At 41.4% G+C, this 16,842-nt stretch overlaps 2 protein-coding genes across 2 annotated transcripts; both read left to right on the top strand.

Moving 5' to 3' along the window:
• Window positions 1–288: 288 nt before the first annotated feature.
• chrna9a (cholinergic receptor, nicotinic, alpha 9a) lies at window positions 289–7,005 on the top strand. Its single transcript, XM_085408592.1, has 7 exons — window positions 289–528; window positions 692–837; window positions 2,220–2,374; window positions 2,497–2,677; window positions 3,135–3,486; window positions 3,806–4,416; window positions 6,835–7,005. The coding sequence occupies exons 1-7, from the start codon at window positions 483–485 to the stop codon at window positions 7,003–7,005; spliced, it is 1,662 nt and encodes a 553-aa protein (XP_085264718.1). The 5' UTR covers window positions 289–482.
• A 6,246-nt stretch (window positions 7,006–13,251) lies between these two features.
• LOC146668099 (D(1) dopamine receptor-like) lies at window positions 13,252–15,879 on the top strand. The gene has a single exon (XM_085408590.1). It carries the CDS (start codon window positions 13,308–13,310, stop codon window positions 14,676–14,678), a length of 1,371 nt encoding a protein of 456 aa, XP_085264716.1. The 5' UTR covers window positions 13,252–13,307; the 3' UTR covers window positions 14,679–15,879.
• Window positions 15,880–16,842: the final 963 nt, after the last annotated feature.

Below are 16,842 nucleotides of genomic sequence, written 5' to 3'. Positions count from 1 at the left end.
TGTGTGTGTGTGTGTGTGTGTGTGTGTGTGTGTGTGTGTGTGTGTGTGTGTGTGTGTGTGTCATACAGCTGGTTGTGGTCATGTACAGAAGTGGATGGGGCTGCAGGCATCGCATTTCACCCAGTGCATGTGTGCTATGTGATACTGCACCTGTACCTGTGTTTGAGTGTTTGTGTGGTTGTGTGTGCATGCATGTGTGATTGTGTGTGCGTGTATGTGTGTGTGATAGCTCCAGGTCCTGTTCCAGTAGCGATTACACACAGAGAGAGACAGTGACAGAGACGAACTGCGACTAACAACTAGCGAAGCATTGAGAGCTTCTGACAGGATGTAAGATTTCGAGAATTTTCTGTGGTCTCGGCTGGCTCGGCTTCAGCGAGGGAGAATGGAGATCAGAATCGAGTGACGCTGGATTAGGACACAAGCTGTCCCAGCGACTGCTTTGCTGAATAATTGATCCTTGGGCCTGTGACCGGTTAAGAATGAGGAAGGCATTGCTGATGGTTTGGATCGGCCTTTTGGTGCGAGGTCAGTTCTCATTTTGATGCCGCAGCTGTCACTAACTGTTGCACCGCTGAGGCGGGAGTTTGCTTTAATAAGCCAAGTTAGATTTGTTACTCTTCATCATCTGTAGTTTCCTTCTCTCTGTTTAGTGCAGCCTTCCATTCTCTTTCTGTGTGTTGCTCCTCAGTGTCCCATTGTGCTCAGGGTCATTATGCCCATAAACTTCTAAACGACCTGATGGAGAACTACTCCAATGCTCTGAGACCTGTAGAGGACACAGACAAAGCCCTCAATGTCTCCCTGCAGATCACTCTGTCACAGATCAAAGATATGGTGAGTAGAGAGGAACGTTTGTGGTCGCCCCCTTTTGTTACTTAAACTTTTCAATACGAGTCTGGGACGCGTATGTCCAAATCCAAGCCATCATTTCTTTAAAAGCCTGCAGGGGAATATATAATGTGGAAAAAAATTAAGGTATTTTGTAGTTTTTTTTTAATTTAATTACATTTATCAATAGCTAGGTGTATTTGTTCCCTTTTCAAACTGTGAGATGACTGCTATATTAGAAGAAACATTGTGTGGATTTGACCACTGCTTGGCCACACCGGTTCAACATTTTAACAGTGACATGCACAGTTTTTGCAATAAAATCCAGAGTGGCATTATGCCGAGGTTGCACTTTAACCCTTTAAAGCATGGACAATGAAACCATTGCAGACAATTCCAATAAAAAATTAAATATATGAGTTTTAATTTGTGTCATATTTTCTACATCTGGCTTTTCCCCCTCAAATGTATTGCTTAAAGATGTATTATGCAATTTATTTTGGATTTTCAGAGGAGTAAAAAATCCCACTGATGATGCAAAAGTCCTAAAAACCCAGAAAAAAATCCATATATTTAATATGCTTCAGTAGGTGTTAAGGGTTAAGATGGTGTGTAATAAAAAACAAATAATGCGGTATTATGTGGTAACATTTTACATCGATCTGATGACAATCTGAGCTGTAGAGATAAGAAATTTAAGAAGCAGCTGACAGTCACATTTTCCTGTAACATGTTTCAGATGATTTATTGTACAGTGGTAATAACTCACATACACTCAGCCTCCCCTTTATTAGGCATGCCTGCGCAGACTAATGCAATTAAAAACACTCACCCGCTCCATCTTTTTGACACTCAGTCGTGTATGTTTTAGTGCTGAGGTTGCTCTGCGGTTGTCATAATGAAGATAAGCAATGTTGCAACTGAATAAAGATATAATCATATTTATGCTAATTTGAAGAAATTGCGATTTCCAAATGCCAAGCACCCACCAAACCCCATGGTTCCCACACTTAGTCCCCTTTATACCAGCCTGCTGTGTTAGACCCTCACTGGCTGTTATGAAACTCCACGCCTCCAGTTTGAAACTCAAGCATTCAGTAACAAATTTACATTTCTAAAAGCACTAGCTGGGAAACCCAGATCATTTAACCTTTGTAGGCCTCTTCTCAGATCTGACAAAGAGGCTGTTTTCACAGAGCTTCTTTACTCCCAGTGGTCACATCTTCAGAGCTACAGATAAAGATGGGTTTCAGCATACAGCCTTTCAGTGTACTGTGAGGATCACACTCAGGATAATGTAATATAAAGTAGGAGTCTTCAAGTGTACTCCGTTTGTGGGAGCCATAAATCGAGGCACTGTCACTGTGTCTATGTTCGTGTGTGTTTAGGATGAGAGGAATCAGGTGTTAACCACATACCTGTGGATCAGGCAGGTCTGGCATGATGCCTACCTGAAGTGGGACAAGGAGGAATATGATGACCTTGAAATGATCAACATCCCCAGTGACCTGGTTTGGAAGCCCGACATTGTCCTCTATAACAAGTCAGTAACAAACAAAGACAGAAGAACAGAAAGAAGATGAGGAATCATATTTTTATAGTTAATCAAATGGAAAAGGTGCATCTGATCGAGCTCACGCATTCCTTCTGTTTTTGTCCACGTAGAGCAGATGAGGAGTCGTCAGGCCCATCCAACACTAACGTGAAGCTGCGTTACAACGGAGAGATCATCTGGGACTCTCCGGCCATCACAAAGAGCTCTTGTGTGGTGGACGTCTCCTACTTCCCCTTTGACTGGCAGCAGTGCAATCTCACATTTGGCTCCTGGACCTACAATGGAAACCAGGTGTGTCTGCACACAGGGAGCATGTAGAGCAAGAAGGAGACAGATATATGGCTGACAAACACATAGCGTCTTAAATATTTATCAGTATGTTCTCACTGCTGAACTCAGTGATAGAAAGTATGGAAACACTCATGGACACTACTGAGTGAACAGATGAACACAAGCAAAATGTGCTAAAGTAGATGTTTAAGGAGCTTATTTCTCCATACAGTTGTGGTAGAAGTTTAAATACACTCATTGTGGTAATTTTGAGCTTTTCTTTGAACTGTTGTTTTCCAGGGTGGAATGATTTTCTAATTTGCAACACTGGGTTTAAGTTATTGTGGTGGGTGTTGTTTTTGTGTGATTTAAATGTTCATTTTCTTGGTTTTAACATGATTTCATCATCGTAGTTCTACTTGTTTGTACATGTTTCACTAACATCTTTTCATCGTGCTTTTGTATGGACTCCACACAGGTGGACATCAGTTTGGGCATGGACAGCGGGGACCTGTCTGACTTTGTGGAGAATGTGGAGTGGGAGTGTCACGGCATGCCAGCGGTTAGAAACGTCATGATGTATGGCTGCTGTTCCGATCCTTACACTGAAATCACCTACACCCTGCTCCTGAAGAGGCGCTCCTCCTTCTACATCTTCAACTTGCTCCTCCCCTGCTTACTCATCTCCTTCCTGGCTCCGCTGGGCTTCTACCTTCCAGCCGACTCGGGGGAGAAAGTTTCCTTGGGGGTGACAGTTCTGCTGGCGCTCACTGTGTTCCAGTTGTTGGTGGCTGAGAGCATGCCTCCTGCAGAAAGCATGCCCTACATAGGTCTGATTTATTTATGGAAGTATGGAAACTGTAGAAAGTCATAATAAAAACAGGCATAATAAAAATGCATAAAAATTCATTCAAAAATATAAAGCACAAGGTCAAAATTTTGACAGATTTTACACATAAATCGGGGCCCCACTGGTTACTTAGTCTTGTGGTTATATATTAAAATTTTGCATGGTATCTCAAGATAAATAAACCAGTATTACCTACTTTTAAGCTACCCATACACTTGACCCTATGTATTTATTATTTTTACAGACTTTTTAATAGACTCTATTTATAAATCTGTAATTTCTTCTATCTTCCTTTTTAGGGAAGTACTACATTGCCACCATGACTATGATCACAGCCTCCACTTCTCTCACCATCTTCATCATGAACATTCATTTCTGCGGTGCTGAAGCCAAACCAGTCCCTTACTGGGCTAAGGTGCTCATCATTGACTACATGTCAAAAATCTTCTTTGTCTATGAAGTCGGGGAGAACTGCACCACGCCAGAAAGCGAGAGGACCCCGCTCTACCCAGAGGAACCAATGGGTGATAAGAGCTGCTACCATGACGACCGCTTCCATGATGGCTTCTACTATACTGACAGTGATCCAAACAAATACAGCAATGGGAATGGTGTACATCATCACAAAAACCATCACAAAAGACAAGCAAATGGCAACACCAACAGCAGGCATCACCATTACAACAACCATAACAACCACGCTTCCAGGCTGGAGAGGGGTGACGCAAAGCATGAGCCCACTCAGCGTTACCACCACATCAGGAGGGATGAACTAGATTACCAGGCTCCTCGGCATCCACTGCACCTCCAACACCTGAATGGGGGGTTTAAGGAGCAGATCCTCTATTCCTCAGAGAAGATTCAAGTCCCTGCCTGTCCCTGCTGCTGCCCCTCTATCCAACATAAACAGGTGACACTTCATGCTGTTTCATCCTTTACTACTTTTAAACGCAACTAATATTAATTTAGAAGCGATATGTAGGACTTTTATATGTTTAATATTTTTTATTGCCAGTGTGTGAGTGGTAAAATGACATCTTCTCCATGTCTTTGGGTTGCCCCTTACAGCCTGTGAACTTGGTGAATGGGGAAGGAGTTATTTTCATTTTAATGATCCCTCCCTCAGTGTCTCTCTTCTGCCCCTTTGCCATTACGGAACAATAGCTGGCAAGGAACAAGGAACTGTACAAACCACAAAACAGTTTGTTTCATCACAGCATAAACTCTAAAAGAAACTCCAGATAAGGACAGAAACCAATGAGTAATCAATTAATGAGGATTTTTCTTTAAAAATGTTAGCGAGGACACAAACTAAGATTAGTGAGCTAGCTGCTATGTTGGCAAGTCAGAAATCCATTTGTGTTGGCCAGGGGTTAAACTGTGCTTTGTCAGATAGGGGAAACCCTAATATCTGGTTTAGTTGTGCAACCTCGGAAAACCACCTAGAAATAGACACACAAAACTTTAGAAGCTTATTTCTGCCACTGGAAGGAAAATGCCAGGAAGATTTAGATCAAAGTCAAAATTTTTTAGATATTATCCAGAAGTTTGGGGTTAAATACCTGGAAATTTCAAGCTACTTCTGAATGATCTATAAAAGCTTGTATTGTGAGTTCCAGTAGATTGGTTTTCTTTGCATATAGACCATTAACACTCTGTTCCTGCTGATCTGAAGCTTACTGATCTTTTGGGATTTAACTGAACTGAACAATATGTAAGCTGATCAGCTTAAATATAAATTGATGTCTTGATGTAACCGTACACTGACAATGAACGCCACAGACTACCCTGCACCAGTCCAACATATTGCATCACTGTAAACTTCACCACAGTACTGCAAACTAACCAGTTTATCCAGTATTAATCTGTACTAAACTTCCCAGTATTTTCATGGATGAAGCATTGAGCCAATATCTCATTTTTAAAAAATCATGCGTGATTTAGAAACACAGTGCTGAGAAAGAAAAAAATATGTTGAGGGTGTAAGTGGGAGTTGGATATTATTTTCTTTATATTAAGCAAGCATCTTATGGTATCAGGAGGAAGCAGCACCTGACTACAGCATTAGGGAACCGGTTTCTAGTCCAAATTCTTAAAATTGTTAGCATGTCTACCTATCGATCCCGTTGTTGGTTCTTGCACTCGTACTACAATCAACTGATTTCAGTTTGCATTTCAGAGGAGGAAAATAGCGACAGTCTAGAGCGTAGATATGGACATTTATTTTATTATTATTGCACAAAAGGACAAAATAAATGGTAAAGTGGAAAACTGCATCCAGGACAGAAACAAACACATCATGCTGCTAACACAACTTTGGGTTTTTGAAAGCATCTGCCAAGAGGGCATGCTAACGTTAAGCTAGTCAAGAATCCAGAGTGAAATCTGAGTGAATGCTGACTGCAGCAGCAAGACCCTGAACTTCAACTGGTATAAAGCAGATGAGCAGTTAGGCTGCATCCTGGGAAATGCTGGAACATCATAACCGGATAGTTTCAGTCCACTTTAACACTTGGAATTGTTGCTAACACTGGCTAACATGAGGCAGAAGAAAACCAAATAGGACAACCTCAAGAGAAAAAGCCAACCCCAAGCTTTCTTCTTGCTAATGTTAGGTAATTTTAGCCTGCCTAACTATCGAATGTAGTGCGAGTAAGCTAATTTATTCAGACCCTCAGGGCTGCCATGGCTGGTAATCTGGATCGTTTTAAATGGCTTAATCAGTAAATTAATTTATCAGCAAAGTTATAAATAGCTTGCAAACCTTTTTTTATGCACATGAACACCAAAATGCTTCATCAGCCAACGTAAGCCATGGTGCATCTTAAGTGTTGAGTCCGACTGTGTGTTTATCCAAGAATAAATAAAAGCAATGGTACAAAGCAAGAAACTGTTTCCCACAGAAAAGGGGGGAAAATGAGGAAGATTATAAGGAGGAGACACTGGACTCACCTGACAGCACTGATAGTAGTAAAACTTCCAGGGAAAAATCTTTTTAAAAACCTTATTTGGGGGAAAGCCAGCAATTTGTAAAAGTGTTTTTGTTAGACTTCCCTGGTGATGTATTCTCATGCCCTGGTGTCCTTTGAAATTAAATTAAATTTAGACGATGTTTCAAACTAAGTGTGTTAAAGCATAAAGGAACTACAGCAAATGCAACACTGCAACATAACAGCGCTGAACGGTCTGGTATGAACCTCTTGCTGTCATGTAAATTCTAGAAACTTATAGACTGCAGTTTGTCTAATGGCCACAAGTGTCATTAGCAGCAATGGCTTTCTGGATGTTATATAAATAACCTTTAAGTGTCCATCTGTCCTTTCTTCAGGTGGTTAAGAACATCGAGTACATTGCAAACTGTTTCCGTGAGCAGAGAGCCACGTGCATCAAGGTAGCAGAGTGGAAGAAAGTTGCCAAGGTGATGGATCGGTTTTTTATGTGGATCTTTTTCGTCATGGTCTTCCTCATGAGCATTCTCATCATTGCCAAGGCGTCTTGATAGCTTCTTCTACTTTTCATCGACACTAAACCTCCAGTCTTGTTACACCTCTGTTCGACTTTAATGCAACGTGAGACAAATGAAGACTATTTTGTCCGCAAGAAAACCGTGTTTCATGTCAGTATTGTGTGTGTGTGTGTGTGTGTGTGTGTGCGTGTATGTAAGTGTTTGTCTGGGGTTTTTGTTTTGTTTCGACGTAAAGAAGACGAGGTCACTGCACACAAATCATCCATTTAACCACACGTGTGCACGGAAAGCCTCTCGGTTAGTTTATGTAAGATCTGTTTGCATGTGTCACAGAGCAGTGGAGCAGTAAGACAATCCAGGCCTTGCCTTGAACATGCATGGACTCTATTATTGATGAGCTAACAGCCAAACATCCAGCTATAGGCATTACATTTCTTGCCTTACGTTTTAAGCAACCAGAGGATGCTATTTTCCAGAGTTGGCTACGATGTGGGAGGGAGCACCAAGAGGAAAACCTGAAATACTTTTGAAACAGTGTAAATGTCGATGACACAGCCTATGAATCACATCTATCCTTATAGACACTATCACTGGTAGATCGTGTGAGTTAATGCTGTTAAAGCCACATGAAACTGACATTGGTTTACAAAACAAATTTCCCACGTGTGGGACTAATAAAGGTTATCTTATCTTATCTTATCTTATCTTAAGTTCTCCATACTTGAAGAGAAAAGGTGAACATTTACCTCACAAAGACTTTTAACACACTATCTGACCTTAGTGATACTTTTTCACAATAAAGGGTGATGCACTCTACCTTATTGCTAATTTACACTTTGCTCAATGGCACAATTAAAAATAAACCTTTGATATTGTGTTATTAAAAATGATTGTTGCTCAGTTTGTGGTGGTTTAAATCTTATTTGGTGTGTTTGTGAATTCTGTCCCCTTCTTATTGTCCTGTTTTTGTTTTTGTTTTTTTTATATAAAATGCAGCTTATAAACTTAACATTGTATCTTATCCATATCACAGACACTCATTTTCCCTCACCTGTTTTTTTTTTTATGATTAGCAGTTTGTTTGGACTGTAGAGGGCAGGCAACTGAATGAACCTGGTTTATTTTATTTAAATGTTTCAATTCAGAAAAGAGCCTCTGGAGGGCAGATTAGGTCAAATTAGAGACGATTCAGTTACTGACTGAATGAATTAATGAATGAACTTGCATAACCAAATGTCCCATAGATACTTTAACAGTACAAGAGGTAAAAACAGAGGATAGAATCATAAATTAATGTATTAGCACTTTTTCTATAAGTCAGTACTCATTAAAATCAGGTAGACAAGCATATAAAACACACACACACACACACACACACACACACACACACACACACACACACACACACACACACACACACACACACACACACACACAGCATGATCCAACACGACTGGTTTGGCAGTGGGTGAAGGTCTGGGAGGGAAATCCTTGAAATCTTATACAGATTTTCACATTTTTGGCCAACAGTCAGAGGTTGGGCTCGTTCAGTGGGCCTCTGGTTCCTTCTGGAGGACAATGATCATCCTCATGTGGCCAGAGTGTGTAGACAGTTCCTGGATGGCAAAAGCATTAATGCAACTGACTGGCTCTCATGTTCCTAAATAAAAAACACAAAACAACAACAACAAAAAAGTACATTGTTCTTTAAATCTTTTTCGAATTGGAAGGAAATATTAGTAATAGAAAGTAATAAAGTTTATTGCAGGCTTAAATTGAAGTTCATTATTATTTATCTTCCCATTTTCAGACACCAAATAAATTCCTTCATAGCTGACTAAATGATTTTCTTTCTGCAGTATTTTTAAAAAAATTACATCAATAATAAAAAAAACAATCAATTGTTGCTTAATCTTTAAAAAAAAGTCTACTGTCCTCCTTGTCATTGCTGTCACAAAGACATCGCTGTCAGGCTGTTATGAGAAGAACTAATCTTTGCTTCCATCTAGTGGAGTTTGGAAAAAGAAATACTGAGTTAGCCTACAGTTAGCAGCGTGCTATGAAAGCAACACGAAGGACAACATTTAGCTGATAATTTCCTCTCGCCAAGAGATGCAACACAAAGTTATTGCAAAGACTTTTAGACATTCTTGTGCAGATGTGTCTGCTTCAGTCTGTTTCTTTGGATTGTTTGACCTCAACAAGGACAGAATAACAACTCATTTTTGACCCCTGGTACCTAAATGACAAATACATATATAAATATCACATTACTATCCTGTTGACAACACTCCTCCCAACCTCTTCACAAACTGCTTGTATCTGCATTATCAGGCTGCTTCTTTCTGGACTGTGTTTTCTCAGAGCAGAGGCCTGCTGAGCCGAGTGCTTCAGATATACAAACTTTCTTCAATCATGAGAAAAAAAGCAGTAATGACAGTTAGAGTCCAGAGGGACCATATGGTCTGACATACCTACCGAGATATCTACAGAACTACAGTGTTTTGGGGGAATAATGAGGATAAACAATAATTCATGTCATTCATCAGTTTTGCACTTTGCTTTTTCCTTCCTTGTTCACAAAAAGTGAAGAAGAAAGTGGAAGAAGAAAGGTGTATTAGCCTCCTCTACTTCCTAGATAGGAGGAAAAAGAGGAAGTGAGACAGAACTAATAGACATTTCTTGGTGGTGCACATCCATGAACGGGGTGTGATAGGTGGGAGCAGGAATCTGGCTGAGCTGCTGGCCACAAGAGATGGAAAGTACTATGTTGTAGCAAAGAACAGGTGCTGGAAGTCATTTTGCTTGGTGGATATTATGAAGCAAGGTAATTAAAAAAAAAAGCACAAAATCACAGGAAATTGCTAGAAAATGGATGAAGATGTAGCTCATCACCTACAGATGGAGAAGTGGTTATTGAATGAGAACTAGGAGCAGCAGAATGTAACAAATTAGCACTATGAGAGAAATTTAAAGATGGTTCAGCAAAAATCAGAGGAAGGAGAAACTGGTAAGAGAAATGGGGAGGATTTTAGGGGAGAGCCTGAGGAAAATGACAGAAAGGAGAAGATACAAGAGAAGCAGTTGACTGAAGTTCTGAGTAAGACTTGACTGATAAGACCTCACAAAGTTACCAACATGTTTGAGGAGCAGGTGGAGTAGAAAGAGAAAGGGATAAAATCAATGGAGGAGAGGATCTAAAAAGATTACAGTAAAAAAATAAAAATACTGAAGGGGAAGTTCAGGAAATACAAAAGGGAAGATGTGACGAGAGTTTCTTTGAAGACACTTAAATTAATTCGTCCAGAGTTCAGAGGAGAAGAGGGGGAAAAGCAAATGGATGATGGACTCACAGATCAGAGGAAGAAAATTCACAAAGAAATGGACATGCAGATGGAAAAGCAGAGGATGGAAAAGCTGAGAACTGAGGCCCTTCGAGGATGAAGTAAAACCCATCAAAATAAAGTTTGAGCAACAAAAGGTTAGTGAAGAAAGCCCCAAGAGACACTGGAGGACAACCTGTGAAGAGAACGAGAAAAGTGCGACAAGGAAATCCCAAAGATGGAAAAGCAGTTTGACAGTAAGTGTTAGGATCTCTGCAGAGAGACAGCACAGGGACAAGAGATGAGACTGAATGCAGCTTTGTGAATGCTGGAACTTACCACTGTGTACAATAACAGCACTAACACTTTGTGTTAAATGTTTACCATTCATGTGTTTGCTGGCACAATAATTACTATTATTAATTACTATAATATGCTCTGGCCTTTAAACTGTCTTCTTTGATTTGACCATTACCTGCAACAGGGAGTTAATGCCCATGTGTAAACACTTTCATTTCAACGAAGAGACCTAATTCCTTTGTATGTCTTACCCTGCCAAAAGCACAAAAAAAGTACAAAATCTCAACGGTGACAGACATAATCTGATGATCACCTCCACGCCCTCTGCTTTGTGCTGCTATCTCTATCTCTTTCATTTAAACCTTTTTTTGAATAAAATCCCATTGCCATTAATAAAGATCAAATATTGCTTGAGTGCTATTTCAGCATCATTACCGATGTTGTGACTTCAACTGTGCCATCTGCTTCTGTTCCCAGCCAAAAACTCTGCTTTTATCCACTGCCCTGTGCGTCTGTGTGTGTCTGTGTTTGAGTGCACTTGTATTACTGATGTTGTGGGAACAGACCATTATTCTGTTTATACAGTCTTGACCTAACTCTGTTTTGGAGACAAAATATGAATTCCAGTAATGTAAATTACTTTATTTCAGCTGAGCACTTGTTCTCCGACTTCGTTTCAGTGTTCACCTGAAAGTATAGTGAGTAAAGTAGTAGTCTGAATTTGGGTTAGATTAAGTCTCCAGAAAAGAAGTTTATGTCAAAGTCCTCTGAAGAAATGTGTATGCATGTCATGTATATATATATATATATAATATATAACAGCTAAGATACTGCGCAGGACCCTCAAGCTCCCAGGCCTCAGGTAGAGGACCCGAGCTTGAAGGATTGACCGTGTTTTTTTTTTATACTTCAAGTTTGGGTTCTCTACCAGAGGCCTGGCAGATAAAACAGTACAACACAGTGCATGAATACATGGTAAAACAAAACATAAGGGAATACAGTCTGAATCTCTGAGAGTTAATATTAAAAAAACACCATATCACCATCATCGTAAGTAACAGCCAGCAGTCTGTTAACTTATTATAAGACTGAAAATGTGACAAACTGGATTTTGTAGGTGTTTTTGTTACCTTTGGATACAGGCCAGCTGTCTCCTGGTCAGTCAAAGCATCTTTTTGAGCAGAAAATCAAACTATTGTTGTGAAATTGAATAATTTGATACTGTAACAATTCTCCTGTGTCCTTGACCAAAGCATGGATTTACAGAAATTATGTGAAAATAATGATTAGCTGATAAACCAATATAATGAGATTAAGGACGTGATTGTTTGGATACTGGGTGATTGAGGGAAAATAAACACTACAAATGATGTGACTGACTTCACTGTTTTGAAAACATGCAAATATTTTTGAGTGAAACCAGATGAAGAGATGTCATGGTCCTGGGTCTTTTGATGCAACGTTGTGTGTTATGGACTCTTTTTTAATTAATGGATTGCAGATATTATGTTTGTTTACATCCTCAGGCTATATTTTTAATACTTGGCTATAGTTTTCTTATATTCCGTTTCAGTTTATTCTGCCTGCTGTGTGTTTCCCATACCTTGTTAAGTCTCCGGCTCTGTCTTAGCTGTCTCCTGTTTTAGTTAGTTAGTTTTGTTTTGGTAACTTTTGTGTCATTTTTTAGGTTTTAGTTAAGTTTAGTTAAGGGTTTAGTTTAACTTTAGTTCCAGCTGTGCTCCCACCTCTTGTGTATTTATTTTCTGAGGCTCCTCTCTAGTAGTGTGCTCCTGTATTTTGTGTTTTCCCTTAGTTTTTCCTTAGCTTCTGAGTTTTCTGCATTTTTGATTCCAGCACTGTCTTGGCTTTTGTATTTTTGGTTTTTGTGAGAATACTAAAATACAAAGCAATACAACTTTTGGAGTTAAGGACTGTTTCTGTGTCCTGCATTTGGGTCCACACTCTGCCTGCCACATAGAATATCTTGACAACTATATTTAGATAATAAACCAAAAACCCATGTATTCCTGTCATACATAAATATTCAAGACACTGTTATAAATAAAGATTAGAGACACTGAATGTGTCTGTGAGGAAAGAAAAAACAAAGAAAACCAAAACGAATATCCTGATTCAAATGCATGAAACAAAAAAATTGTAATAATAAAACGCTATGGGGGGATTTTAGTTTCAGCATTTCTGGCTGTAATCTCTATGAACTGAAAAACTGGCCTAAATTAATGGGAACATCTGTAAAGGAAAGTCTTTTGTGTGTTTGTGTTGAATCATCCTGCTTTCATTTAGTTACAGCAACGTCTCCACTGATGGTAAGAGTCCTGAGATTAGGAAAATAAGAGAGAGAGAGAGAGCGAGAGTGAGAGACCGGGAAGGGATTAATCTCAAACAGTAATGCAGAATGAAACTGTTCACAGAGAAAATTAAAAATGGCTCGACATGATTTCTGCTTTTCTCAGGTGGCAAACTTCTCTCAGCTCTGCGCGTCTGGGAGCTGTGCTGTCAGCAGTGAGCATAGCTGGTGGTGCATCAGGTCCCCAGTCAGTCTGCTGTGCGCTCAGAGCAGAAGCTGAGATCAGCCCGAGTGGAGCAGGACACTCAGTCGCCACTGTGGGTTACCATTAAGACTCTTGTTTTGTTAGTGGCGAGGATTCTCGCACTTTAACTTCGACATGTGGCCGAGCGCAGGACGAGGCGATGAATAATACAACCGGCTTGGCGCTGGTAGGAGCTAGGAGCCGGGAAGGGTTACCGGCGCACCGCGTCTTGACGGGCTGTGTTCTGGCGCTGCTCATCATTTGGACACTTTTAGGTAACTTCACGGTGTGCGCGGCCGTTTATCGCTATCGGCACCTGCGCGCAAAAGTAACCAACGTCTTCATCGTGTCGTTGGCTCTGTCGGACCTCCTGGTGGCCGTGCTGGTGATGCCGTGGAAAGCGGTGGCCGAAGTGGCCGGTTTCTGGCCGTTCGGGGGCTTCTGTAAAACCTGGCTGGCCTGCGACATCATGTGTTCAACGGCCTCCATCCTAAACCTGTGCGTCATTAGTGTGGACCGATACTGGGCCATCTCCAACCCGTTTCGCTATGAGAGGAGTATGAATAGGAGGGTTGCATCCGTCATCATCGGTGTGACCTGGACAGTGTCTGTGGTCATCTCCTTCGTTCCTGTACAGCTAAACTGGCACCGGGCGGAGATCGGTGACCCAACCGGGGAGAATCCGGCGCACTACGGTAGTAGTATTGACAGCTGTGACTCAAGCCTCAGCCGCACATATGCCATCTCCTCCTCCCTCATCAGCTTCTACATCCCGGTCGCGATCATGATTGTGACATACACACGCATCTACCGGATAGCCCAAATGCAGATACGCATGATATCCTCCTTGGAGCGGGCTGCTGAGCACGCGCAGAGTTGCCGCTCGGACGTTCCTGAACTGATTTCACACCTGTGCACAGAAATGAGCACCCGCTCGTCTCAGTCTCACATCAGTCTACATCCGGACTGCCAGCCCTCTAATCAGTCACACTGCGAGCTCAAAGTCTCCATCAGAAAAGAGACAAAAGTGCTCAAAACTCTGAGCATCATAATGGGCGTGTTCGTCTGCTGCTGGCTGCCTTTCTTTATCCTCAACTGCGCTCTGCCTTTCTGTCCCGGACCAGCTGCTCCGGCGGCCCAACGCGGCCCTTACTGCGTTAGCGAAAAAACTTTTGATGTCTTTGTGTGGATCGGCTGGAGCAATTCGTCTCTAAACCCGGTCATATATGCGTTCAACGCGGACTTCAGAGACGCTTTCCTGCGCCTGTTGCGCTGCCGGGGACGCGGATTTTTGGCCGCGGTGAGTGCCGCGGTGGAGACGGTAATGGCGAGTAACCAGGCGGGAAACTCCAAGCGAGAAAGCCCGACGAAGGTGAGGCTGGACGTCTCCTGCGCGACAAACACGAGGGGAAGTGAGGACAGCGGGAACACTACGGTGACTGTGTTTTATCACAGAGGGACGAGGTCAGAACAAGTGACGGACACTGAGGACAGGAGCGACAGAGACAAGCTGACGCACATTCCCATCTGAGCGGGATCATTTCAGGGGTCGAGGGGTAAGGCAAACACAAGGAGAACAGACTAAACCCCGGATGTAGAGGGACAGGAAAAGTGAAGCACTGAATTTTTCCCACCAGGGAGATCTCGAGGACCCACAAAATAACCCACCTTACTGCTACACTACATCTGGATGTCTTCTAAAGTCTTTTTCCCATCCTGGGATTAGGGAGTGTGTTTGGATAACTGTGGGTGGTGCAGCTGTTTCTACCTGTGTGTAGACATAAGCTTTATCTTTGCTGATCAGTGCCCAACAAAATCTTTAGGTTAAAATATTCTGAATCAAAATTTGAAGGGGGGCTGTTGAAAAGTTTATAAAAATAGCAGGCTGAATTAGGTGGAGAAGAAAAAGGGAGAAAATATGACCCTTTTATGAAGAAAATATATATAGTTGTACTTTGGAAGTAAAGGGGACACCCGTAGGTGAATACATGCTTGAATCAGGCAGAGGGAGGTGCATCCTTCTCACCCTCACCTCCAGCTTTCAGATCGGAGTAGATGTTTTACATGGATGGGTGGATTAACAGAAAAATTTACTCAGTAGGACAGAGGTTTTGCAGAGTGGCCATTCAAAAGGCAAATAGCTGGCTTTCCTCTCTCTCTTCCCCCAGTGTGGAGAGAGATTTACCAGAGGTCAGGATTTTTGTGACTCTCTAGAAATGGGATTATGTAAGTAACTCACATTAGCACCCGTCAGCTGTGCATCTTGGTGGATGCACGGTGCACTCTGTTACCCCCGCACACCCCCACCTAACCCAGCCACCCCTCCCTCTTTCCCCTGAAAGAAACAATCATGAATTATTTGTAGTGGTTGTTCCTGTGAAAGATGTCCTGACCAGCAAGAACACAGAAGCTTTTATGGTGACAACTCCTGAAAACACAAGATGTGATTCTTTGCAGTAAGGCTGATGCAGAAATGGCCACCACAAGAGCAGAGGCACGCAGTCTCGTCTGCTCTGGATGAACTTTCTGCATATTTTCATCTGTTCATTTTAATTTCACAGGACCTTGTTGGTGTTAAATATGAACGCGTCTGTTGGGACCCGAAAGAGCCACCAAGCCTTAATGGAACCAACAAGAAATATGTTTTTCAACTGCAGTTTGTTTCTAAAACCACACACACATAAGCCTGTAAACCAGAATTTGCTGTTTTCCCACTTTTATTTGTGTTTTAAGGCCTAAACAAAAAAGTAAAGGTGACTTTCTGTATTACTCATTTCCAGTCTATACTCACTGGCTACTTGATTAGGTATACTTTTGGAACTGCTTGTTAATACAAATATCCAATCAGCCAATCACACTGGAGCAACTGGTCAGGATTACCTGCTGAAGTTCAAACTGAGCATAAGAATGGGCAAGAAAGTCAATTTAAGTGACTTTAAACATGAAATGGTTTAGGATTTACAGAAAACGGGCTGAATGTCCAGTGAGCAGCAGGTCTCTGGGTGAAAATTGATATTGATATCAGCAGTCAGAGGAAAATGGCTAGACTGCTTCGAACTGATAGGAAGGCAGGAGAATATCAAATAACTAATTGTTCCAATTAAGGTATGTGGAAGAAAATCTCTGGCACAATATGTCATATTTTGAAGCCCAAGCAGAAGACCACGTGTGGTACCACTCCTATCAGGTAAGAACAGGAAACTGAGGCTACAAAGTCTGGATCCATCCTTGTTGATGCATCGTATATCAGGATAATCGTTTATGTCACAAAGCTTAATTAATATTAAATTGGTTTCTTGAACATGACGGTGAGTTCACTGTACTGAAATAGCCTCCGCAGATTCCAATCCAACAGCGCATTTGGGATGTGTTGGAACAGGAGGTTGACATCATGCATGTGCAACTAACAAATTTGCTGCAACAGTGTGATGCTATCATGCCAACATGGACAAAAATCTCAGAGGAATGTTTCCAGCACTTGTGAAACCTGGGACTTCTTTAGCCCTACTGCTAATCCAAAAAAAATGGAACTTCCTTTTCTTTTGAATAGAGTTGTGAAAAGCTCTATTAAACCCATGTTAACTTTTTTCCTGACATCAATATATTAGCTGTTTCTCAAACCAAAGAAGCCCTTCCTGAATAGGCTGTACCTCATAGCATAGCACCTAGTTTTTCCAAATAAAACCATCATAAAT

The sequence above is a fragment of the Rhamphochromis longiceps genome, linkage group LG6 (genome assembly GCF_057381845.1).
Source record: "Rhamphochromis longiceps isolate RC_006_pf linkage group LG6, R_longiceps_female_GT1.1, whole genome shotgun sequence".
In the NCBI taxonomy this organism is placed as follows: Eukaryota; Metazoa; Chordata; class Actinopteri; order Cichliformes; family Cichlidae; genus Rhamphochromis; species Rhamphochromis longiceps.
Note: the sequence above shows the minus strand (reverse complement) of the source record. Positions and strands in the feature narration are given on the sequence as shown.